Here is a 27,404-nt window from a genome sequence, read left to right on the forward strand (position 1 = left end):
CAAACATTTCAAATTTAAACATTTTCATGGGAAACAAATATTTCTCTTACCTGAGTCATCTCAATGACGAAAGAGGGGCTACATCAGTGGGTGAAATGATTTTTCTGGAAAGTGTTGGAATCAGAAAAATGCACATAATTTGAACTTTGTAAAGTTTGTGATGGTTGCTTGAATGGTGCAAGTGAATCTTCCAATTGGATTATGCGAGTTAGAAAAATGCCAAGGGCATTTCAGCCATTGTGCGAGGCTACTAGAACATTTTCTTACTTATACCAACTTATTGAAATGTTCATAAGAAATGAAAATTCTTTGAAGCGTTTATTAGATTCAGTTAGATGAAATTATTGACTAATTCAGACAACCTTGATTGGCATTGTTCGACCTCAAATTGTATTGTGTAAGTGTATTTCAAAAGTAATACATACACGAAATTTTTACATGTTGTCCTCAAATTAGTTGGTGAATTCTGGACTCCACTTTAAATTCGAGATATTCCTGAAAAAAAAGAATGATCTTGGTACTTTAAATGTCCCCGTAAATACAATTGCCAGTTATTATTCCTATACAGGTGATACACACTTAGTTTCTAGCCTGAATAACAGGATATAAGTACTCGGCTAAAGGACACAGTTCGAATCCACTTGGGTCACTGAAAGTACCATGGTCATGAACCGAATAAAATTTCCATCAATTACCTTTGGGTTAACACCATAAGAAACTCCATTTATAGATTCATAGAAGTAAAGATGTTCAGCAAGTGTCGTCCATGACTGGTCTGTCGTTGATACCAATCGTCTGTACCGATTTCCCAGTCCAGGCTTTAGGGTCAATTGCGCTACCTCAGAGGCCTCATGTGCGTGTTGAAAACACCTTCAAGCCCTTGAGAACCCGGGCAAATTAAAAACAATGAAGACCTCCTCTAGTCTTTCTCGACCTTCTCACCTTCCTATGATTCGTTCCAATATTTGCAGAGGATTTGAAAGTGTTGGTCTGTTACAGGCTTTTAAATCATGCCTGGCTAAGTTTCTGAATAAAATATTTATATCAACCCTATTTTATGGTCAATCCAAATCCACCAACACGTTGAACACGTTGGTGAATCAGTTGCTTTATCGAAGGAAGATTTCAACTGAGGTCATTGGTGAAACAGAGAATCTGAGCTTAGATGGGCTGTCAACTTTGAACTTCAGTGGATTCAAGTGACTGGTTATACGTACTCTCTGGTTATTTACTCTCTGGCATTTTTTCTGCTGCAGCGATTAAACCAAATTTACGATTTGGGGCATCGTCATTTTCAAGGTCAAGGTTTTGGTCGTACAAATCGAGTGTGTTGTCCCAAACCATTAGTGATATGCCTTTTTGGCAACAGTTTGCAAATCAATCACATTTCGAAATACGGTATATTTGCGTCATAATGGGCTGATTTATTTCGTTCAATTTTAGGATTTAAGCAAATGCAAAGACTTGTTTGGGTGTATTAAGGTATTGGGTATATTGAGGCATCTTAGCCACCGTGACTGCACTATAGGTCATGTACATATATCTATTCCCATATATACATTTTTGCAAATAGCGGGACTCGCACTGAATGAGACAAGGCAAGCGCTCTTGACTTGGAGAAGTACGACACCTCATTCATGGCATCAGTCTGCATTTCAATTGAAAAGTCCAAAGAAAACAAGCACACTTGTGATGTTAGATCTGGGCTGAATTGGATGCGGAGTAATAAAATCTTAATAACTACGTAGCGTATCGGATTGCATAAACGTTGAGGAGAGCAAATCACGTGTACCATACAACATCATTAAAAATCAGCGTCTCAAAAAAATCCAAATGCAATTTTAACAGAGTACCGTAATGGAACGGTTTACTGATAACAGATCTGAGGCAGTTACTATTTAAGGTATTTTTTTAGAATTAAAAATACATGGGTTTGAAACGTAATGAATTAAGCACGAATTATGTACTACCCTACCTCACCCTTGAGAATAGAACAGGCCCAAATGAGCATTTAAATTGCCGCGATTATTGAAATAAATCGATAACGGTTCTCAGTGACTTGGACTCGGCAATCTCGGGAAGTTAACCAATCAATGAATCTCAGAGTTTTGTGCATAGTTGATGAATATTCGACCTCTGCACTACGAAAAAGCAAACTTCTACATAACAATTATCATTGATTAACGAACTTTTGCCAATCATATTCTGAGCAATTTAAGTTGATACCAACCTGATTTCAGTTCTGTTAGTTTCAAGAAATGAAATCACAAATTGCAGTTTATGAATTACTTACCTGTTGTAGTAGATGTGAGGACAATCACTTTATCATCTCTGTCCTTTTCGCAAGCGTCACTCGAGTCCTCTTCCGTTATTGAGGCCTCGTCCTGATGGATATGCGAACTACCACTGCTCAAGAAACCCTCTTCGATGGGATCACTTTGGTTCATCTCAAACTCCCAACGGCAGAGTTCTTGCCAAGCTGACGATTCTGGCATTGCTTAAAAGTGATGAAGACACCAGTTGAAAATCCGTATAGAGAGAGTATTTGATAAGATCTAAATACAACTAAAAGTATGCTAAAGTATGACTAATTCCATGTATCTTGGAGGAGTCCCGAAAGTTTAAGTAGTATTAGCAGGTCATAAGGTATTGAGGGAAAAAGTAGGTTTCAGTAGTAAAGTTTGAAGCCCCCCCCCCCGGTTCAGATAAGAGTGGGTAGCCCTCTAGGCAAGTCGATCGAAAAAAAATTACGTTTATTGGTTCGGAGATTGTCATCGAACAGAAGTCATCCATAAAGCCCTAGGGCACCTTCGGCTGGATCATGCGCAAGGGAAATAAGTTCCAAAAGAGAAAATCAGAAACGGCTCCCATTTCCCAAAGAGAATCTGACATTCCTGACCAATCACTGGAAAATTGTAGCACTGCTCTACATGATTTGATCTCATTAAACAGTTTGGAGATGTTGAAACGTCGTATTGATAAGACACATCTTGACGAAATAGAATAGGAAAAGAAAAGTAAGTACATATGGCGAGTGACAAGAAGCGAGAGGCATCGGTCACCAAAAGCACCCACGACATCAAAGAGAACCATTTCCAGACAAGACCATGCAGATAATTGCCAGCATTGCGCTCCAGTTTTAACATATATAATTGCTTACAATTCAAATTGATTGACAGAGGTTAAAACACCTTTGATTTACTTTCAAGGAGTACCACTTAAATTTTTAATTCGTCCATGTTGTATCACCCGTTCAACTCAAACTTAACTTGCACAACTGAAAACTTGAACCATAGAAAAACGGATTGTCTAGAAGTCTTCTAGCTACAGCCTAAAACTTGAAATGTTCCTCCCTATAATTTTGAATGTCTATGGCGAGTGAATCTGCCTGGCTTGGAGAGCGTGACTAAGTTTTTTTCAATTTCTGGTTGGGAGGTTCAGTTCAATGGTTTCTAAATTTTCTGCAAAACTTTTCGGATACAGTTGGTGGCGTCAAATATGTCCAGGGTACCGTAGTCCATGGCTAACTCAAGACTTAAAACTTAGAGCCTTTAGTTGTCACTTTAATTGTTTGTTTGTTTGTTAGGAGTCAGGCAGCAGATTGATAACTGCGTTCTGATAAAGGGTGTCCCAATTAAGAGATATTCCCGCTCCTTAGTCATTTTTTACTCTTGTCCCCATAGATCCAGCAACTCCCATATGATAGATTCCTTCAGGAATCCGAGGAGCTGCTTTAGTGACCATTTGGGCATTTGTGGCAGAGTCGGATGTTGGAAACTTGTCCAACGTCTAGCTATTAACCCTCGGCATTCAGCTAATAAATGCCAGGGAGTCTCGTCGTTCTCATTGCACAGTCGGCAGCTTGGGTCGCTTATGTCGTTTAAGATATGTCGATGCCGTTGTAAATTGCAGTGACCTGTTATAAATTGTATGCATTTGCCTAATTCTGTCCTAGGGACAGTCCCTAAGGTTTTGGGGATTTCTTCAAATTTAGTTTGGGGGATAAATATTTTGGTTTGCCTACATGAGGCTGAATTACTCCAATATGTTGACCATTCTTTACTGATACTTTTCTTGATTGCTTCTTTGTAGACATTTCGTGAGACTGGAAGAAACGGTTCAGGGCCAAACCGGATTTGTGTAGCCCCTTTTTTCGCCAAATTATCTGCCAATTCGTTGCCTTTCAGCCCATAGTGGGCTTTGATCCATTGAATTGTCACTTTGTTTTTCTTGCTAAGTCGGTCTAGTAGTTGCCTTACTTTGAGCACGCTCTGGGAAGTGATCAACTTCCTGTGGATAACTTGAATGGCTGAAGCGCTGTCACTTTTAATTATAATTCTTTGATTCCTTTGCCTGAGAAGCCATAAACAGGCCCGCTCAAGAGCAAGAACCTCAGCTTGGAAAACTGTGGCCATTTCGCCCAGATATTCTGAGTCTTGGTGCAGTGTTTTGTTGTTTCGAAAAATGACTAGGCCGAATCCAGCCCTGTCTTTAATTTTTGAGCCATCAGTATAACAGTAGATTACACCATGTTTTTTCAACCCATCCAGCCCTTGTTGGGTGTCATAAATAACTTTGTATTTAGTTTGCCAATTTCTGATTGGAGTAATATCTTGACTTGGCATCATACATATTCCCATTTTATCACTTTAATTGTTTGGTAATCAATACTCACCGATGACATTTGGCAGTGCAAACGAGCTTGTACTGCTGAACGTATTGACATTGAAATTTGGGTGCACTGATGAGCTCGTGGTTGCACTTGGAGCGTGGCAAAAGTTCGTCAAAGAGCGATTCTCAATAAAGGTTGTGTTGGCTGTCAAGCGCAGTTCCCGATTGTCCTTCAGCGACAGCACCTTTCGTACCACAAATACATAAAATGTACAAATGCCAAAAATAGTCGCCACTAGGGTGTAAGTGATGGCACTCAAAGGTCGAGTATTGTGCTTCTCAAACCACAAGTTGTAAGTCAAAAACATGGCACAAATGATGAAGGTGAACCACACCCCAATTAAGTTACATGTTGATCGTGAGCCTTTCCTCCACTTAAGGCTGGTTAAACTGACTACACCGACAAGCAGGCCGAGAATCATAGGAGGAAATGCGGTTGAATACGATACCATATCCAACTGAACCGTGGTACGGCCGCATCCCGGGAAGCATATTTGTGCCAAACTGTCAGCCCCGTTCTTGATGAACCAGAAAAAGCACACGGCACATTGTCCCATAATGAAGCTGATGCACATAATGGTCAGGCCAACACTCTGATTCAAGCAACAGATCCGATTCCCATCAGGATTGACGATGTACACATTCCTGTTTAGATCATGAAGGAGTTGTGATAAAGCACCCGAAAAGATTGCCATGAGTCCCACACCAGGCAAGAATGTTTGAATCCAGCAACTGGCATTGCTGAAAGGATTCAAACAGAAACTGCACACTGACACGTTCAACGCAATCAATCCTAAAGGTACAAAAACCTCGAAGACTTGAATATTCAGGTCGCTCTTTTGGGTCACAGCCCAATAGGTAAGCCATGTGAACATAAGGGTAATGATGCTCACTACATTAACCCAAAACAAGACGGATTGCCAAGTCCTGGGAAATGTCTTTTGACTTTTGGCTTGATTGGGACAAGCAGAGTTTGTATTCAACCCAAAATCAGAAGATCCAGACTCATTTGCCTGCTCTCGATCATCGAGTTCAGTCAATGTCCGGAACGAGAAGTTTGACGTTGATTCCTTCAATTTGGATTTGATTGTCCGTAGCCCTTCATCTTGTCCATCTTGATTTTGCAGAATACTTGCACCATTTTGGTTACGATAGTCTGAAGGTTGTTGTGCTTCTGTAAATGGAACGTCTCCAATTGTTTGGACATGAAATGTAGGAGGATAATCAGCGTTCGGAGAAGATGCTTCATTGCTTATTGGCTCTTGACTTGTTGTAAAATGGGTCGGACTCCTATTGAATTCAATGTCAATGTTATCGATGGATGTGGTGTTCGTAGAAAAAGGGACAATGGCCGGTTTCCACAGTCTTACAATATTGGTGGTAGTTGCCTTAGTGGTCTTGATAGTATTTGTTGTGTCGGTGGCGGCGGTGGTGGTAACAGCAGCAATACTAGTAGTAGGAATTGTGGGAGTAGTAGTTGTAGGACTAACTGTAGTAGTTGTAGGATTAACTGTAGTAGTTGTAGGACTAACTGTAGTAGTTGTGGTGGTGGTGGAAGTAGAAGTAGAAGTAGTAGTAGTAGTAGTAGTAGTAGTAGTAGTAGTAGTAGTAGTAGTAGTAGTAGTAGTAGTAGTAGTAGTAGTAGTAGTAGTAGTAAGAGGAGGAGCAGTCGTCATGGAAGTAGTAGTTGTGGTAGTTGTTGTAGTTGTTGTTATTGTTGTGATGGTGGGGGTGATAGAGATAGTACTAGGGGAGGAGGAGGTAATGGTAGTGGTAGTGGTGACAATGGTGATAGTAATTGCAGAAGTAGTGGAGGTGGTTGGGGTCTTCATAGCTGGGTTTCCAATGGCAGTTGAGGGGGAATTGGTGGCAATAATTGTTTGATCTACTGGCGAATCTAAGTTTAGAGAGATGAGATTGGTTGTTTTCAGAACTGTTCTTGAAGTTGTTTGGGCATTGCTTGTACTCCATAGAGGTTTAACATCCGAAGTGCCAAGATCTGATGGGATCATTGCGAATTCTGAATTTGCAAATGATGTTGACGTCGGTAAAGGTGATTGTGTACTAGAGTTCTCAAGAGCTGGCACGGTTGGCTCTTGACTAGATTCATATGAAATGGCCCATTGAGGACACGGCTGTGTAACACACTCTGAAAGGCTCTCTTGTAAAAACATTTCCATATTTTGAACGCCCATGTTTGTAGATTGATCTGCTTTTGATGCATTGAACATTTTCATGCTCAAGCATTCTCTGGATTGGGGTGGAGTAGTATGTTGTAAGTTGACCAACAAAGTATTGCCATCCAAGCGCCGATTGATGGTTCCCTTGTGAATCTCAGAGGCCATGAATTTCATCGCTCCAACAAGGCTTCTTTGATATTCGTATTGGACTTTAGGAATGGCAGGAGCACCATGAAAAAGGTTATTCCAACTATTTACAAAACTTTGAACATGACATGTCGAGTTATTTGGGTTGGAGTTCCATTGAACGGACATAATTCCAGATATCAGTGGCGACAACAACAAAGGCTTCAATCGGGACTTCAAATTGACATTACAAGTATGCAAAAATAACGTCTTGTGTGTCAGCTTCAGAGTTTGGGAGAGTATCTTCTTATACCGCCATAAATGTCTTCGAATTACACTTTCATTTGTACAAGGTAATAAAACGGCCAAAAGTTTGATAGATGGTTTCGACGGTATGATTGGTACCTAAAAATAAGATTTTGATACATTTAAAATAGCTTTTTTTGGATGAGCTGGAAGCACGATAACGTGACTTCAGGGTCTACCAGAACCTGTTGATTACCAATTTTAACTAGAGGAGGGCTTATTTCAACCAATAATGCTAAATAACTGAGCTGAATTTCCGGATCAAGATTATCCCCCCCAAAAAAATTCAAGGTTGATGAGACGTGGGAGTTTGTATACGGTTTGCAGCAAAATGGTGCACAAGCTCAATCCAACAGGATCGATCCATTTCGGAAAAAGAGCCAAATTCTGGCCTAAAGTTTTTGTTCATGCGGTTCACCAACACTGCTTCAACAAGCAAGATGAGCTAGACTAGCGCCATTGTACTCTCGGAAGCATCCATGCATCCATGTTGTACTCGTCTCACAATGTTCACCCAAGGCATGGTAGCTTCGGAGATCTGTAGTGATTGACTCATCCTTTCTTTCAGTCTCGTTCCTTTTTATCACTCGCTGCATCTGCTACAAGTACGAGTAAGCCCCTCAAAAAGGCATTTTAAATGTATGATAACTTTGGAAAGAGATCTTATTTAGGTCGGAAAAAGTGTGAAATTATTCATTCTCCGCAGATTCCGGGAGATGGCTTAACAATTTGACAAGGTATTGGTTCAAAACGAAATGGCCACCGTGCAATTCTGATTTCAATCTTTTGCAGTTTTTTATTAAGTCAATTTTCAAGAGGACCCAAAACATATTGTTAGACTGAATTATTGAAGACTACCCTTATGTTTAAGCTGACAATGATCCCGAAATTGATGTGTATGCGTTGCATTTCAGTTCCTGATGCTCCTTTACGCAATGAATGTTCTTGAAGTTTCGGAGGGACGCTGTACTGGATTGGGGCATAAGTTGTAAAATAAAAATGTGCTTACCATGTTGGAAGTTGAAGGGATATCTTTTGTTGTGCTGACATTTCGTTGTAGGTAAGATTTGATTTTCTCATAAAGTTGACATCGTAACTTTTGTTTCATACAGCCTTGATAGTTTTTATGAGATGAGAGACAAAGCCTTGGTGCGACCGAACATTCTTGAACTATTTTGCTGATAGCATGAGCCTCATCGGTTTCATTCTCTGCACATCCTTGAGTCGAGCAAATACCTTTTGGCTTGACCAATGGCATTTTTGTTTTTATTTCTTGCATGCTCATGTTGTGACACAAAATAGCAACGGATCTAAAACAATGGATCATCATTACTAGAACAGTGCTAACCTACAGTATGGCAATTAAGTATGGGACTCAAAAGTAAACCTAATTTTCTCTTAATTGGTTCAATTTCTTGCCCTCAAAATTTACAAACGCCCTCTGTGAACAATGCTAAACAACTTTGCATAAACACTCCTAGTCGAAATTTCAAACATGAAGGCCGCTACTGAACTTCGAAGTGCAATTGTTAGCAACAATGAAATCAGAAAGATCCTTGGGCCGGCCAGAATGACCGCAAAGCTGGTCAGGAACACCGTCAATCGGTTCGTGGAGACTGGCAACATCAATGACAAGCCCAGAAGTGGCCGACCTATGGCAAAGCGTACTCCAGAGCTCATCAGAAAGGTCAATGACAGGATCCGCAAGATAAACAGCCAAAGCATGAGAAAAATTGCAAGGTAGGCTGGTGTCAGCCACACCATTGTCCAGCGGATCGCCAAGCATGACCTAGGCCTCAAGGTGTACCGGAAGTCCAAGTTCCACCTCATCAGTGATGCTACAAGAATCAAGAGGCTGAAGAGGAGCCGAGTTCTGCTTCGTAAAATCAAGCTGGATGACCTTGGCCCAGTGTGCTGGACAGACGAAAAGATTTTCACGGTCCAGCCCATCCACAATTCCCAGACCAGCAGGGTGATCGGCAAGAGCTTCCGCGATATCCCTTTGGCAGAGAGAGCCATTTTTCGCCGCCAGAAGCCCGACTCTGTCATGGTGTGGGCCGGGTTAATGTCGGACGGGAAGAAGTTACCTTTGGTGTTCATTCCTCTTGGCGTCAAGATCAACCAGCACAAGTATCGTGACATGTTGGAGTTCGATGTGGTCCCCTGGCTCCAGAAGACCTATGGTGATGCCCCATTTGTCTTCCAACAAGATGGAGCGCTTGCCCACACTGCCAGAATGGTCCAGGAGTTTTGTACAGAAGTTTTCCCAACCTTCTGGGACAAAGCTATGTGGACCCCCTCAAGGCCTGACCTCAACCTGATGGACTTCGCCATGTGATCCATCCTTGAGGACAGAGCTTGTTCCAAGACTCATAGAAGTGTCAGGGCTCGGAAACTTGCCCTTGAGCGCTCATGGGACTCCATCCCCGAGTACATAGTGATGCAAAGCTGCGCCCAAGTCAAAACTCAACTTCGCCGCGTAATCGCCAACAAAGGTGGCCACATGGAAAATGTATAAACAAAATTTGTAGGCCTTGGTCTTGTCTATTTCTGGAAAAACAAACATCCCGATATTTTTTTAATCATTTATTTTTTATAGACAAAAAACCAGAGTCCCATACTTAATTGCCATACTGTAGGATCTTTGTTTTCAGATAGCATTTTTAATTCAAGTAAGCCGATGATGAACTTATTGTACAAAAAAACACTTACACCAATTGTCAACCTCCTCAAATGTATGACTGAAAATTGCATTACCCCTTGCATTAACATACCCAAATCACAGTGACGTTAATGCAAGGCCTAGAGTTTATTTGACTTATAGTTTCCTAACTGCAATCTTAAATACATGAATTTCAATGTGATTTAAAAATGTTGCGAATACGTTGTTGTCACTGCGATGAAGTCTCGGAAAACTAGCACTTGCCTTTCTCTATAACTGAATTTCTGTCCATTGATGTGTATCGGTATGTCCTAGGAATAAAGAAAAACAATATTAGCCTATATGGAGGATTTCGAACCTTTTTCCGAGAACTACTGAGTAATTCAGTACTACGAATCACGTAGTCATATAGTGCTCGAATATCTTAATGAAATTATAAACGTGATGCCGGATCGTCAGTACTTCATTTAGAAGTTCGAGTTGGATTTTACCAGGGCATTAGCCGTTCCCCAATAAACGGAATAAATTGCATTTACAATCACTTTGGTCGAAAATAGTAATTCGTTACTCAATTGTCACTCGAAAAAATGTAATGACGTTACTCGTTACTTTCCCTGAAATTTAGATGACCAACATTTTATGGGTTTTCCCCCTTTAAAACAAGTCTGCTTTAAAGAAATTGTGATTTTTTTTTTCTTAAGCAGCCATTACGCGTAACATTTGAAGACTTCATGTCAACATTTTTCAATAATAATCAATGACATTTAATCTCGGCATAATGGTTCAAAATGCATTGCGTCAACATGCTTTGAGGATTCAAGATTAGGACCCTGGATGGGGTAATGATTGTTGAAGGTTTGAATCAATGTCGCAAAAGTCATGATGGGCAAACAGTGCTTGACATTGTGAAGTAGTTAAAGCTTCTCTCTAAGAGGTCCATGCCTTAAATCGTGGAAATGACGAGGCTTTGGAAATCTGTGCATCCTACTCAAGCCAAAGAACGATTGATTTTCCGTGCTTGACAGTTGCACTGAATCAGGTCTTCAGTCCAACGGAATTTGATTGAGAAGATGTAAACAATAAAGTAGCAAATGCAACACCCTCAGAGTAGCTATGAGCAAGCACAATTGCCAACCAACCCTGACTGTTATTGTTCATAATAAGCTACATAGATATAGACAAAATGGGAATTTCTGCTGAGCCAAGGGGCTGTGCCTTAAGTTTCCTCAGCTGTCACGATAAAAACGAAAAATTAAAGGCCATTCTGGAGGCTGGAAAAGTAACGAGTAATTCTTTTGGTTATAGGCTCGTTACCACACACAATTTTAAAATGTCTTGTAATTACAGCTCCTATTTTGAAAAAAAGGAACGAACTATTGTAATTTCGTTACTTATGCCATGGATTATACTAATTGTTGCGCCAAGAGCAAGCCAGAGTTGGGGGGTTTGGGAGAAGGCAATTGGAGATATGCTGGTGGTTAGAACATACTTGGTGACATTGTCTTCAACTGATGTGATCAATCTGCTCGTGACACACATTTTCGAACCAATGCTGATTTCCTCAGGTCAGGTCTAGTATAATTTCAGGCTTAGAAATCTCACCACACCCTCAACAACCTGCCAATTTTCTAAAACTTCAATGTTTCGCACAAAAAGTATACTAAGAATTGAAGACAGCCTCCCTACTTTCTCCGTGTTTTCAGTCAATTGGAGGGTGAATTATGCACGAAAATTTCCTATAGATTTTGACTTTTTTTTGAGTTTTTTTTTTAGCTCAGATTTTTTTGCGGACTTCCTTACCGCTGCTGGGATTCCAATCCCAGCAGTTCAAGACAAGATTTTTTTTTCATTTTACTTAACTTGGTGTGGCTGCAATCGACTTGTACAGAGTTAGCATTGTGACACTATCTCTGGACTTAAACGTGCGATATATCCAACCACACATTTGACAAGCTTTACCAACTTTCAACTGGATATGCTCATCGAACTTTCCATTATCTTGCAGGACTACACCTAGACCCTTTGTGGATGAGACTTGCTGAATGCCCTTCATCATCTAAGAGTGGAGTGTCTAATTACGTCGACCCAAAGGTCATTGAACGGAATTTCATTCCATTCAGTTCCATGTTACTCGCAGCAACCCAAGAGTAGATCCTCTATCAGACAACCAGAATTCTGACCATTCCTACCAACTACCAATTTTGTATCATCAGCATAGGAAGAGATACCGACAGTACTACTACCAAGCTTCTGAAGCGGAGCAATAAAGATGATGAAAAGGAGAGGACACAAAATGGAGCCCTGAGGAACACCTGTCTTGACATCATGTATGTCACTAAGGGATCCCTCAACCTTAACTAATTGCTCTGGAATGCTATCTAAAAATTTGTCCAAGGCCTGACTTGAAAGATGCAACCGGATCAACAAGGCCGACGTATTCCCTACGAATATTAGAGGGAAGCAAATTGAACAATGAAGGAGCCCGACTAGATTGTTTTAACTAGCCTGGATTCTCAAGGGCTTGAAGGTGCTCTCAAAACGCACATTAAGCCTCTACGGTCACTAGCATTGGCCCTGAATCTTGGGTTGGGACAAAGCTCATGGATACTTTTGAAGACGTAGAGTACCAGATACCTTTCGTATCTTCTCTGAACACTGTACGGTTCCAATTTTTCTAACCTCTCGCAATACGAGAGCTCTCTCATTCCTGTGATGCTCTTAGTGAAACATCTTTGGATTTGTTCGATCTTTTGCAAACCTGCTGAACTCATTGGAGCCCAAATGGGTGAAGTACATTCAAGACATAGCAGGACAATCGACTTGTACAGAGTCAGCATCGTGAGGCTATCTCTGGACTTAAAGGTGCGATATATCCAAGCACTCATTTGAAAAGCTTTACCCACCTTCAACTGGATATACTCATCGAAGTTTCCATTATCTACGAGTGGAGTATGCAATTAGTTGACGCAAAGGTCATTGAGCGGAATTTCATTCCGTTCAGGGCTATATTACTCTCAGTTACCCAAGAGTAGATTCGATTTAAGTCCTTTGCAAGGCTACTGGAATCTTGGCCATTTCTACCAGAAACCAACTTTGTATCGTCAGAATAAGAAGAGAGACTGGCAGTAATACTAAGCTTTTGAAGGAGGGCAATGAATACTATAAAAAGAAGGGGCCCTAAGATGGAACTCTGGGGAACACCCGACTTGATATTATGTATGTTATTAAGGGATCCCTCGACGTTAACAATTTGCTTCCTATCACAAATGAAGCTTCTTATCCATTTGAGAACCTTACTTGGATCCCAATGGCATGAAGTTTATTCAACAAAAGGCTATGATCTACTCTATTAAAGGCCTTGGCAAAATCAAAAAAAGACAACATCAACTGACTCAAGCCTGTCTAGTTCCTCAATAATCTGTTCAACATGTTCAATCAGTAGGGTAACCGTGCTAAAATGTGCCCTGAACCCAAGATGGCTTGGAGGAAGGACTTCATTGACTTCAAGAATTTCAACGAGACTGAGTTTCATGATCTTCTCAAGCACCTTCGCAATATTCGAAGTGAGAGAAATCGACCTATTGTTACTGTGGAGCGACTTATCTCCCCCTTTGAAAATTGGAACAACATGAGCTAGCTTCAGAGAAGAGGGGAACTTGCCCTGGTCCAAGATGCAACGCATCAAGTACGAAAAATCAGGAGCAAGAACCAATGAGCATCTCATCAGAAACTGAGATGTCACACTATCAGGACCAGGAGAGCTCGAGAGTCTCAGGTCCCTGATGGCCTCTATAGCATCTTGATCTGTGACTACATGATCATCTAAACACTCAACTTGAGTAGCCTTTTCAATCTCAACAAACTCATCAATAGAGCAATGGGCTGTTGCTCCTACGCTCAGTGGGGTTGAAAACACACTTGGGAACTGATCTCCAAGTATGTTAGCCATATCCTCAACATTGTCTATGGTTTCCCCATCAATCTCAAAAAGCCCAACAGGGTGTTTCATCTTTCTCTTAGAGTTTGCATAAGAGAAAAAAAGCCTTTGGATTCGACCTGGCCTCTTGAACCACTTTACTCTCAGTTTGTAACTGGTCATTTTCGATGGAGGCCTTAATGATACCGTCAATCACGTCCAAGTTTTTTTGGAGTCTAGCCACAATTACTGGATTCGAGTTGTTCTTCAGCTTTTTCTAGTTTGCAACTCTTTTTGAACAAAGTCTTCCTATATTTTGGAATTTTTGTCCGCGTCCCACCTTTCGGAACACATTCAGAGATCGCTAGATTAGAGTAAACTTACTCAAAAACTGAAACTAATCTAGCAATGGCTGCATCTATGGACGATTCCTGTTTCAGAATTGAAACAGATCCAGTTCTTCTAATCTTTCTATAATCAACGGCCAATGTTCATCTTTGAACTTGAACTTAGCCAGACCGACCTTTTTGACCGGTTTTACTCTAGAGCACGCCGGCTTTTGAGTAATGGTCGACCCTATCTGAAGAAAATGATGATCTGACAGATTGCTAAGTGTCGCATGGTCATACAGATCAGATCAGGGTCATTAGAAAAAAGCAAGTCGAGAACGGTATTCTCTCTAGTAGCCACACCCACATGCTGGGAGCAATTGCGAAAGATCGCAAATTCTTCCAGCTTTTCAAACGACTGAGATGTCGATAACGAAATGGGAACATACCCATCAGGACTTGCCCCTCACACCTTAACGCTAACCGGAAAATTTGAAAGTTTCGATTATTTGACAAGGTGATCAATTGCCCTCTTCATTTCCTTATTGTTTGATAACTGAGTCAGAAGGGTGCCACGGCCTTTTCGGCGTATTTCAGCATCCTTGGTCTGTTTTAATTTCACCAAGTACGTGAAAGTTTGGTGCCTCGCCGAAGAAAGGCGGCGAACCTAGTTGAAAGCCAAGTCATACATGAAGCTGGTTGGATCTATTTCAGTTCCTTTGAACTCCTCTGAGACATCTCATAACCTGACCGAGGGCATGCATTCATTTCACACTTTTCAATTTCAAAATAAAATAAGAATTCAAACGATTTTCGGATTTTCCGCCGATACAAGGATGGAATCCCCGGTAAAATTTTAAAATACATGAATTCTGGGGTTGAATTCATTGCTAGGGCGTTTTTTAGAATCAATATTCCAGGATTCCATATTTGCACATGTGTGGACAAAAGAGGATGAGTGTTCCTCAGCACTTATCTTTTCCTTTCTTCCATCTTGTCGTTAGTATGAATTGGTATCGGGAAAGTGTTGTCCTTTTTTGGTTTCGAGGTGCTTGGGTCGGATGGTTGATCCTAATCGATCACATCATTTCTACATTGTGCCATTGGTCAGTGTCAACTCCGGCATCAGATTGATTCGAAGTCTGTGAGTGAGATGTGTACGCATCTAAAAGTTTTTCTTGGGAATCAAACAATGGACTTCTCTCATGCCAGGAAGCTGCACTAACTACTTCATCACTTGTCCTTGTCCGAATTCCATTGGGTCCAGTTTGACTTGGGGAGTTTTAGAGAAATGATAAAGGTGCTCAAAAGAGTTCTTCCATTGTTCTTCTAATGGGAACCCATCCTGTTTTGGTAGTGTGCCTTTTGAGACACCTGTTTTTGACATGGATTACATATTCCATCAATATGAGTAATTTCTTGGTCGCCTTCTCAACTTTCAACAAAAACCATCGTTCTTTAGTGGCCAATATTGCCGATCAAGGGCATTGAAACCATAAAAGACGAAACATAGAAGGGTAAAAATCGAGTATGTTGGGTTTTTTACTGCACCTGAAACGGTAGCTGGAATAATGCACACCTCCAGCGGATTGAAAGAAGCGCCTCTACAATTAGAAACCATAACCTATTAGCTGTTCAACTGTCACCTGTCATTGGCTCTGAAAACGAGTCCGCCTGGCTAGCTCGCTCGCGTCCCAGTCTCTCGGCCTTGCTTCCTCTTTGTTGACATGGCTCATCTGGCGAGCATAAATATGGTCCACACACCCCATATTAATGTTCAGGGCAATAAGCTCTTGAAACTAAATACACTATACGACGTAGGCACAAACTGGCATTCCGAAGTACTCTTCTTTCCAACATATTAAGTTTTGGTCACATGATCCTTTCCCAAACGACTGATGACAATCCCAAAAGACAAGGCAAGTTATAGGTTGAATGGTTGAGTTTTCCCAATGTGTTCCATTGCAAAGACCTTATCTATTGCGCTTCACAAATTGCTGCTTCATTTAAAAAGGCAAAACAAAGGAAACGAGGTTGTAATGCCAGTTAGTATTTTTAGTTTATTCTACCGCACCAAGTCAATCAGTTCAAGCCAAATCTGGAAAATGATTTTTTTTTATGTCCTACCTTCATATTTCCTTCCTTCACGGGGGACGTCAAAAGTCGGCAGGGAGGATCACCTTCTATATATGAAGAGAGTTGGTCAAGTTTTCTCGAAGTCGTTCATCAAACAGTGATCAGGACATTCTTCCATTGCTTACCTCCTTTTTTCCTCCCCATCACTGCTTTGTTGCTTAACACAACAATATTAACGATAAGCACAACAATTGCCGTTTGCATGATTGAATCAACACCACGCAATTTTTCAAACTTTCAAACCAAGTGAGATGAGTGAAATCTGATTGAAAATTTTAGATGCCCCTCGCTGACTTGAGAGCAACGCTTCCAAGTCTCAATCCCGTCATGTGTTCCTCTCGTTTCTCCCTCCCTTCTTTTTACCTTGAAGAACAGTTAAGTTCATTGCGGGCGAGTTTCCTTTTTCTAGTCGAGTCTGCCCCCGGTACGCTGGATTTCTTCTCTAAATTGTGCATGACGTGTAAATACGTGCACGAAACTTCGAATGAAAGTAACAATGGTGGCTGATTCGTCCTACATCTTAGATTTGAATGGGATCAATTCAACGAAATTCAAAGCAACATTTATTCCAACATTTCCCCCAATTTCAATAGGCAGATTGTAACCCAATAACTTGCCAATTCGACCTGGAAAAATGTACTTTGATGCTCGCCTTCATGCCTTGTAAAATCTGCTGCCTTTTTCATTAAAAGGAACCATAAAACCAGTTAAACAATCCATTGTTATGCTTCGATATGCAAGATTTCAAAGATCGAAAGATGCTTACAAGCGGAGTAATGTTTAAATTTGATATTAAAAGTTTTTTTTTAGAAACTACGTCTCTGAAGTTCTTGCTTTTTTGACTGCATTGATTTAAAACTTTGAAACTCAACACAGCTTTTGGCTGGAATATATTGTAACATCCACAAAATTGTATTTTATCCATTAAGAGCAGAAAAGATATTTTTCATTGTGGTTTTCGTATTTAATGCGTTAAAAAGTGGGTGGGCTTGTATTTAAGAATTTTACGTCGTGAGTGACCAAATAATTGATTTACAAGAATTGGCAAGAAATTGATTTTCATCTTTTTATGGTATAATCCAGGGCCTTCAAACTTATCTGATGAAAAGCTAATACTCACATGTACAGAGAAAGGAGAACCAGTACGATATTTCACATTAATAAGTGTGCAGAGTTCAGTGGTTCCAGGACAACTCGACCCTCAGTACTCTCCACCCAACAACTCTCAGTGCCAGTAATTCAAGCTCAAATTATTTGTTTAATCCAATAGTTTTAGTCTCAAGTTTTTAATCATAAATATGAGGAAAAAAGCAATTCAAGTGGTCCGCTGGGTCGAGTTGTCCGGTCACCATTTTCAATATATCCTTTATGACACGAAATTCATAACGGACAAAACATGGTCAATGGTGAAAAATAACAAAAATTGTTCGCAATCCAAGTTTTAAACAAATGTGACCCGACGTGAGTAATAAAAAGTCGAACCTTAGGTTTTCGAGGTCAAGTAATGACCTTTGTGATTACTCATTGCTTACTATAAAAAATATCTCTAAGTATTCATAGGCTAATCATGGTAGCTGAGTGGTCTAATGTACCCGTTAGAGGGACGACCAGGTTACCCAAAGAGCGTGGATTCGAGTACCGCCTTCGGTGAAGACCGAATGATTTGTCACCATGAACATGACACTTTGATTCAGGTTTGTTGCCGCAAAACCAACGCCCTGAAACTTATTTTAAACATTTATAAATATTCAACCAAAAGATATCTTTTCTATGGTTCAATTGTTTTTAACCTTCGTAAGACTTTGGAATCGATTTCAAACGATTATTAACCATATGTTTTTTGCTAATATGTGCTGCTCAGTTGATGGCTGTGTGGTATATTCAATTGTTCCTCCTGGTCTCGCCTCTTCCATAGTGCATTCCCCACTCTTGCTCGTCCCTCTCCTATGCCCAATACTCATACCATTGCTTCATTTTCCATTGATCAGATCCGACTCGATAATAAACCCGACATGTTCTCCCCTGATTTGTGCTGTAATACTTTGTTAGATATGACACAGGCAGATTGTTTTACAATTACGTTCTATCTAAGTGGGCCAATGCTAATAGCCTTACTACCAAAGTGGGCCAAATCCAGCAAACGGTACAGATAATTTAGTTGTACTTGGGCTAGGTTCGATACGTTTCGGTTAGGTATGGCTTAATTAGGTTAAATTAAGTGTAAAAATGTAGCACCGCTAACTCAGGGGTGGAGAATAACGTCTACTGCTGTGCGGTGTCTCGACAAGCTTCGAGGACACGCCTTCTTTTCTTTTCCGAGACGTGGGTCACCGAGGAAAGACAAGAGAGTTGCTTTCCCGACAAACAGCTTTGGGGTTCATGTCAAACACTTTAAGTCCCTCCTTCGTTTGTCCCCATCACACAGATGATTTGTGCTGGAATACTTTGTTAGATATGACACATAGCGCAGCCATGGAAAGCAGCCTGTAGCGTTGTGTTAGAACCTTAAAACGTCAAATCATTGTTAGTTTGATACAGACAACGATTTTGTTTGAGATGCCTCCAAAGGTGGAGATGGATCTCTCGAGGCTGAAACGCCGTCGCGGACAACTGCGGTTTAAAGCAGTTCAAGCTTTTGATACTTTGCACTCGCGTATTCATGAACATGAAGTTTCCGATCCTTCCTCATGGCAACCGTGGATGTTCTCCAGTCTTGAAAACGAGTTCCGGTCCGTCCTTTCTCCAAGATTTGGGATGACTTGACGGTTGAAGATGATCTTATTCTGGTGAACTGTCGGAAAATCTTGGTTCCCGTCAATGCCCGCAAGGAGGTGCTTCGGCTTCTCCATTTGCCTCATCAGGGTATGACGCGCACATACCACCGGGCCCGTAGTCTGTTTTATTGGCCTGGGATGAAGAACGAGATTGAGCTCTTGATCGAGTCGTGTGAAACGTGCCAATTGTACGGCCCCTCGTTGGCCAAGGTACCCATGATGTCCGACCTGCCCCCCACACGCCCCTTCGAATCCGTCAGTGCCGATTTATTCGAATTTGGTGGTAAATGGTTCTTGGCACTGGTTGATCGGTTCTCGGGATGGCCTTGTTGTGATCAATATGGAAAGACTCCGACTACACAAGAGGTTGTGAGGTCGATGAAATCGATATTTGCGTGGGTCGGGATTCCCATTAAGATTCGGACAGATGGCGGACCGCAATTTGCATCCGCGCAATTCGTTCAGTTTTGCAAAAGCGAGAACATTCAGCCTGTGACCAGTTCAGCTTTCCATCCCCAATCTAATGGCCATGCTGAGGCCGGAGTGAAAGCTCTCAAGAGCCTTGTAAAAAAATATTGGATGGATGGACGGTTGGATCGGGAGGCTTTTGAAGCAGCCTTGCTGGAGTGGCGAAATGTGCCGCGTGAAGACGAGAAGTCGCCAGCTCAGTGGCTGTTTGGTCATTCCCTCTGAACTCATCTACCCGCACATCCCTCTTCATATCTCGACATGACCCCTGAGGATCGCAAAAGTGCATTGGTGAATCGTGATCTCAAGTATGAGAAGGATAGGGCGAGATATGATGTTGGTGCGGTAACTGTACCCGAATTTGCCATCGGTGATAGAGTGCGAATCCAAGATCCCATCACCAAACTTTGGGATAGGGTTGGTCGAATCCATTCAAAGCGAAATGGAGGTTGATCTTTTGTGTTGAATATTGGATCTCGATGGTACGTCCGTAATAGGCGATATCTCTGACCCATCCTTTGGGAAACCGCAGGTGCGACGTCAAACCAAAGACCTAGGGTCATTGATCCCGTCTCAATCAAGCCCAGAAGAGGAACTAGATCCAGGAAGAAAACTGTGCGTTTTTCCTGTGATACCTTTTAATCAAATAATATTCGATTCAGGGGAGGTGTGGTATATTCAATTGTTCCTCCTGGTCCCGCCACTTCCATAGTGCATTCCCCACTCTTGCTCGTTCCTCTCCTATGCCCAATACTCATGCCATTGCTTCATTTTCCATTAATCAGATCCGACTCGATAATAAACCCGACATGTTCTCCCCTGATTTGTGCTGAAATACTTTGTTAGATATGACACAGGCAGATTGTTTTACAATTACGTTCTATCTAAGTGGGCCAATGCTAATAGCCTTACTACCAAAGTGGGCCAAATCCAGCAAACGGTACAGATAATTTAGTTGTACTTGGGCTAGGTTCGATACGTTTCGGTTAGGTATGGCTTAATTAGGTTAAATTAAGTGTAAAAATGTAGCACCGCTAACTCAGGGGTGGAGAATAACGTCTACTGCTGGGCGGTGTCTCGACAAGCTTCGAGGACACGCCTTCTTTTCTTTTCCGAGACGTGGGTCACCGAGGACAGACAAGAGAGTTGCTTTCCCGACAAACAGCTTTGGGATTCATGTCAAACACTTTAAGTCCCTCCTTCGTTTGTCCCCATCACACAGCCGTGGACGCCCAAGGCTTTACCATCACTGATCTACCAGCAGACAACCACGAATTGTGATGACCTTGTCTTGGACGTGAAATCCATCCCTCAGAAAGTGAAGAATCCGGAGAAAGTAATCATCGGTGGCGACTTCAACATCCGTCCTGTCCTGTCTTGGCTTGAGTGAATTCTCCGAGATGGCCCAGATCCTGAGTCAATGAAGAAACATTCTGCGCTCCGGCCCGGGAGTTCCAAAACACATCTACCGCCGGGGCACTTCTGCACTTGAACATATCTTCATATCAGACAGTATTCCATCACTGTACAATTTCGTCCATCCACTGGCCGTTTCTGATCACCTCGCGATTGATTAGTCACTTTTAAGTTGCCCAGAAATTTCCATCATCTAGGCTTGACTAGAGACCGGAAGTGTACAGTGTGACGTCAATGTACAGAAGTGTGCCGCTTAACTTGAGGCTTTGCAGCTATCCATCAACATCGGGAACGTGACCAACACAGCTGCAGTGGCCCAAGCAATTCGAAGATACTTCAAGAGTCCTTCTCAGTCCAGAGGATGAAAGAAGGATTCAAGACGCCTTGGTTAAGCCATCCCAGAGCTGAGGGGTCAAATGCTCCAAAAACTATGAAGTGCTCAAGTAAGCCAAACACAAGAGTATGTAATACTGATAATTGCATATCACTAGTATCCGAGGAGTGCTGAGTTAGCCCACCAAAGGTTGGAAATGGAGAATCTCCTCTCTTCTTTGACCTCGTCCAGGATGCTGGTGCCAAAAAAGCCCACCACCAACTGAGAAGTTTATGTGAGTAAATACCTCCTCCACTCTCAAGAACATTAGAAACAGTAGTAGAGGAGTAGAGGAGGTCTAGGGCTACCCAGAAGAGCACCATCCCCTTTTGAAGTCCTCAACAGAACACGAGAAGGACGTGTCCTTGGGAACTTCTCCCTTCTAACTCTAACTTCTCCGGACCCCAGCCCAGTTGCTCCTCGAACTTCTATTCAGACTCGCTCTCCATTCTTCTTTCTTCTTACCATACGAATCATAAGTCAATAAATATGAATCGGCCCACTCGGCCTTATATTTGTTAGAACCATACTATTTCGTGCAGCGTGGGAAGCCTATTCAACAGGGTGCACCTCAAACTCCAAATGTGGAAAGTACCGGGTCCAATCTGTTTCTTGCTTATCAACCTCTACGTGGGACTCGGATACGCTACTTGTTCTGGTGATTCAAATAAATTCAAGCCAAATAAAATTCATGTTTCCTAAAAGTATATTTCAGTGCCAAAGCATGTTATGCTCAGAAAGAACTCAGAATTTACACGCTTTCAAGGCAAGGATCTATGATAGTTGAGTGGTTTAGTGTACCCAAAAGAGGGCGACACAGTTCCACAGGGGGCAGGGTTCGAATCTTGTCTTTGGAAGTCACCCTTGTATGCAAGAAGACTTGGTGCTGTGGTTTAGTTGGATGTGAAAGTTCCACGGTTTAATTCTCTTCCCCACCTTTTCTCATGGAGACTTTTAGACGCTAACTATGCCCACAGATGGAGAACTTGACTGATACAGACATGACATGACACTGCCCATTGGACATAGTATAGGGACGTTGTTGATGGCACTTTCAAATACTATCATCCATTTTTCGGTTTTGTGTTTTTCGAAAAAAACTGAAAGTCTAGTGTCTACCTTCCACCTCTTTGCACAATAACACTAGTCTGATAGAAATAGTCAAATGTTTTAACCTTGTCGACGGTTTCACCTTCTCCACACAACTATTTTTCAGGTTAGTTAAAGCCAGGGCCCTGGTTCTGAGATCAAGAAAAGCAGGGTCACGTTTTGCCACTCAGTTAAGATGTTTTTATTTTACTTGTGTACCCTCTTTCGCTCCTGATGGGAGCCCTAACCGAGATCCTTGTAGCCAAAAAGGTGACCTTCCGGTTCAAAATACATCATTATTGTCTTGGACAGCCTCGGCAAATTTTGAAGATACTTTTAAGTTCGACAGTTGGTAAGTTCGTACGACTGACTCTGGCCGTAACAAGTTCCTCAAAGCGCCGAACCCCAAGTGCTCAGGAGGAGGTTGTACCCAAACAACTCAAATTTCAATGCATCTAGAAAAGATCTTAAAAAAATTGAACTTAGGATCAATCCTTGCTAAAGACCAACTCCAAGACGACCCAAACAAGGTCGCAGATCTCCTAAATATTTTCTTTATTATTGTGTTCCCCCTGTCTCACACCATCCCTTAACACAAAAACAATTCATGTAAAAAGTTTTAATAATCTCGCAACAATTTGTGGTGACGTAAGCATAACAAGCGCTGGCTGTGGGAGGAGACACGGGACAGGTTGTGTTATTACAAGCAAGCTTTTACCGTTTGACCCTTTTTTCGAAAATGGCAATTGGTATAACATAATGAAATGCGGCAGTAAACATTTGAAATGGTTAAATATGTAACTTTTTTCTAACACGTGTAATTTTCTGTAAATAGATTATCTGATCTGTAAACAAGACTTTTTCACACCTGCCTAGTTCATCACTTGAACAGTAGGTGACAATTGAATATAGGAGGCAATATGAAGGAAAAAGTTCCTTTTGCACATATTAATTTCTTTTAACTATCCATGCTGAATTATATTTCTGTATGAGGTATTCGTAAATGCTTCTATCATGATCATTTAAAAACTTTTGTAAGTAGAAATATCAAATAAAACAGATTTCAACTTTGGTTTGACATTAGATTTAGATTTCCATACATTTGTTCAAAAATATCCAAGTAAAAACTTATGACATTTTTATACTTAGCTTCAACTAATGAAGGCACTGTTTTAAGGATTTCGAAACTTGGGCGCTTGCAAACGTAGGCGTTAAATTGTAAAATTGTTAACTTGAGAAAGCAAGGTCTTCAAAAACACTTAATGACATCTTGAGAGTTAATTGATTTTCAGCCGTTTGACGTTTTTGAGCTACAAAGGCTTTTTTATACAAGTTGGTCAGAGCATAAACTGGACAACGTGTCCAGTTTATAGTGGAATTTCTGTCGACCCGCCGACCTGACGACTCAGTTAAGGGTGCAGTGTTGGAAGGGAATTGTGGGGATCACCGGGCGAAGTTTCTGACCGATCAGAACAAACACCGTGTCCAGATATGGGCGACCAGCTAGTTCTGCTATGGCAAAGTATGATTCCACTTGGCATGCTTCCCCAGACATTTCCATTACTTCTCGAAGATGCCCATACTCATAAAATTGAGCCCCTTATTTTAATAACGACAATGGAAACATCTGCTTCAGAGCATATTAGAAATTCGTTTGATCAAATAATTAACTTGATTGATTTGTTTCCGGAAGTGTTTGATATGGCCTGCGGGTTAATCTCGATATTTTTATTTCGAGAAATAGTACTGACCTCCGACCCTTGGTTTGGCAGACCAACTCGGAGAATTTGTACCAAACCTCGCTCATTCCACGGAGCCTTTGAGAGGACTACTCAGAGAGGATGCTTTTTTGCGGACTTTCTTAACGTTACTGGGAATGGGATCCCCAGCAATTCAAGACGGAAAAAGGCATTAATCTTACTTGATTTCACATTCATATAATATTTGATTCACCAATGAATCAGAGTTGGCGGATCTGGCTAACCCTTGAATGTAGAGTTGATCACGTACTTTGATGAAAAAAAATGTCAAAGTCTGACTTAAAGGATTCTATTGGATCAACCAACACCTACATAGTCTCTACGAATGTTTGCGGGCAGCCAATTGAACAATCAAGAAGACCGAGAACGATGAGAAGTGGACTTCATTTTTCTGACAAACCTGGATTTTCGAAGACTTGAAGGTGCTCTAAAAACGCACGTTAAACGCGTTAAACCTCTACGGTCACTGCATGCAGTTGACCCTAAATCCTGGGTTGGGACAAAGCTCAGGGATGTTTTTGAAAACGTACAGTATCAGATACCTTTCGTACCTTCTCTGAGTACTGTACAATCCCAACCTTTCTAACCTCTCCCAATACGAGAGCTCTCTCATATCTTCAATGTTCCTAGTAAAACATCTTTGGACCTGCTCGAGCTTTTGCAAACCTGCTGAACTAATTGGAGCCCAAATGAGCGAGGCATATTCAAGATGTGGCTGAATAATCATACAGACTTGTACAGAGTTACCAGCGTGATACTATCTCTGGACATAAACGTGCGATATATCCAACCAAATGCTTTGCCAACTTTCAACTGGATTTTTTTTTGCGGACTTCCTTACCGCTACCGGGATTGGAATCCCAGCAGTTCAAGACGAGAAGATTATTTATTTTACTTGACTTTTATTTATATATATTATTTGATCGACCAACGAATTGGAATTGGCTGATCTGGCTAATCCTTGAATATAAGGTTGATCCGGAATTTTAGTCAAAAACTTGTCCAAGTCTGACTTAAATCCTGCTACTGGATCAACGCCTACATAAGCCCTACGAATATTTGAGGGCAGCAAATTGAACAATGAAGGAGCCCGAGAAAGAAGAGAGGTGGACTTCATTATTTTAACTAACCTGGATTCTCGAGGGTTTGAAGTTGCTCTCAAAACGCACGTTAAGCCTCTACGGTCACTACAATTGACCCTAAATCCTGGTTTGGGTACAAAGCTCATGAATGTATTTGAAAACGTACAATATCAGATACCTTTTCGTACCTTCTCTGAATACTGTACAATCCCAGCCTTTCTAACCTCTCCCAATATGAGAGCTCTCTCTAATCTTCAATGTTCCTAGTAAAACATCTTTGGACCTGCTCGAGCTTTTGCAAACCTGCTGAACTAATTGGCGCCCAAATGGGAGAGGCATATTCAAGATGCGGCTGAACAATCGAAGTGTACAAAGGTAGCATCGTGACACTATCTTTGGACTTAAACGTGCAATATATCCAACCACACTTTTAAAAAGCCTTACCCACCTTCAACTGGATATGCTGATCGAACTTTCCATTATCTTGGAGGACTACACCTAAATCCTTCTCGGACGGGACCTACTGAATGCCTTTCTTTACCTTCATCATCTACTAGTAGAGAGTCTAACGGAGTTGATACAATGTCATGGAACGGAATTTCATTCCATTCAAGGCCATATTATTCTCAGCAACCCAGGAATATATTTGATCTAAGACCTCTACCAAACTACCAGGGTCCTGACCATTCATACCACAAACTAATTTTGTATCATCAGCATAAGAAGAGATACTGACATTATTACTACTAAGCTTCTGAAGTGGAGCAATGAAATAAATATAATGTTAAAAGGCGAGGTTATTCCGCTATTTGCTTTATGAAATGATAAGAACACTATGTCATACCTTGTGTAGGATTATCATGCAGTGATATTTATTTCGTTGCTACTGCCCTGTGTAATTGTGTGATTACATTTGCGGATTACAATTGAATCAACTTGACCATGAAATTGAACATGATTGGTAACGCAATTGCCAACTAATGCTTTCACCTTTTATTCAGCAACTGGACCCTTTCCGTTTCAAAATTGCCAGTTTATCGCTTTTTGCCCTTGATTCTACTGGTTCAGATGTTTACTTTATCAAGTAAACTATCCTGCAAATAAAAAAGAGGTCGTGGAGTGGGAATCGTAATCATGCAGACTTTCAAATTATGTTTGGGCTTCAGTCACCCTGACTTGGATGTGGCACAGGAACGTGGATTGTGTTGTTTCACAGAAGACGAAACTTGAAACTCGAGTCGAGACAACACGTGGGTTATGGAAAACTACATGGACTGTTCGCTGCTCAAGGGAAAGCCACCAGGCCGTGCTATCTATGGCCAAGCTAAGATATGAAGCACATGGCTGGTTGAAACATGCGGCAAGGCACACTTGCACACACGGTCAGTGCTGCCAAGTCAAGCAGAAGTTTCCATAATATTTCCATTTTCATAAATGTGAAATCATTCAGGCACGGAAAACCTGGGCATCATTTTATAATCAGCTTATTAGCTTACCTGAATCAACAAATGGCAAATGGGGGGGGAGGGGGTTGGGGGGGGGGCTTTTTTGCTAGGATTAGGTTTGTAGATTTGTGTCTCGCTAGATAGATCATGTTTGACTTCACAACGTAAATGTCAGAAGGCCCATCCTTGCCTAACCAGAAAAGCTACCCATTATAATATCCTTTGATGGTTTTAACAAGTAATGTATAGACTACCCAGGTAGAAGATAAACAGAAAAATTGAATTATTTCCTCTCAAGTAACTCTAGTGGCCACTTCACCACTTATTTGCCGTGAAGGAACCACTTCAACTGTCTACTTTCTGGTCAGAGGAAATGCAAGGTGCCAAAAAGCTCTTAATTCAAATTGTTATCTTAAAGATAAGTCAACTTATTTTAATTTATTTCTACTTTATCTGACACTTTCTAGAAAGTTCGGTCCAATTCGTAAAGTTGGTCAAACATATCAAAGATGTTGGGTAGTAAATAATCTTTCAATGAGTTAATGATCTGTAATTCTCTACTTTCAGGTCCGAGTTTATCTAAAATCTAAAATTTAATTTAAACGTTTTTTTCGTAAAATGGGGGAAATGTTAGTCATTGCAAAAAAAAATCATTTCACACAAGTGTCAAT

General features: G+C 41.2%; 2 protein-coding genes and 1 long non-coding RNA gene across 3 annotated transcripts; all 3 read right to left on the bottom strand.

Moving 5' to 3' along the window:
* Positions 1–425: 425 nt before the first annotated feature.
* LOC131886991 (mucin-3A-like) lies at positions 426–8,682 on the bottom strand. The gene is made up of 4 exons (XM_059235472.1): positions 8,293–8,682; positions 4,676–7,382; positions 2,294–2,497; positions 426–495 (listed from the first exon to the last, which is right to left on the bottom strand). Exons 1-4 carry the CDS (start codon positions 8,611–8,613, stop codon positions 479–481), a joined length of 3,249 nt encoding a protein of 1,082 aa, XP_059091455.1. The 5' UTR covers positions 8,614–8,682; the 3' UTR covers positions 426–478.
* Positions 3,574–4,637, bottom strand: LOC131886993 (uncharacterized). Its single transcript, XM_059235475.1, has one exon. The coding sequence runs from the start codon at positions 4,626–4,628 to the stop codon at positions 3,666–3,668; it is 963 nt and encodes a 320-aa protein (XP_059091458.1). The 5' UTR covers positions 4,629–4,637; the 3' UTR covers positions 3,574–3,665.
* A 1,536-nt stretch (positions 8,683–10,218) lies between the features above and the next one.
* LOC131886995 (uncharacterized) lies at positions 10,219–16,860 on the bottom strand. The gene is made up of 3 exons (XR_009373968.1): positions 16,452–16,860; positions 16,318–16,373; positions 10,219–10,256 (listed from the first exon to the last, which is right to left on the bottom strand). It is a non-coding gene; the product is annotated as an uncharacterized LOC131886995 (long non-coding RNA).
* Positions 16,861–27,404: the final 10,544 nt, after the last annotated feature.

Source organism: Tigriopus californicus, chromosome 9, assembly GCF_007210705.1.
Source record: "Tigriopus californicus strain San Diego chromosome 9, Tcal_SD_v2.1, whole genome shotgun sequence".
Classification (NCBI taxonomy): Eukaryota; Metazoa; Arthropoda; class Copepoda; order Harpacticoida; family Harpacticidae; genus Tigriopus; species Tigriopus californicus.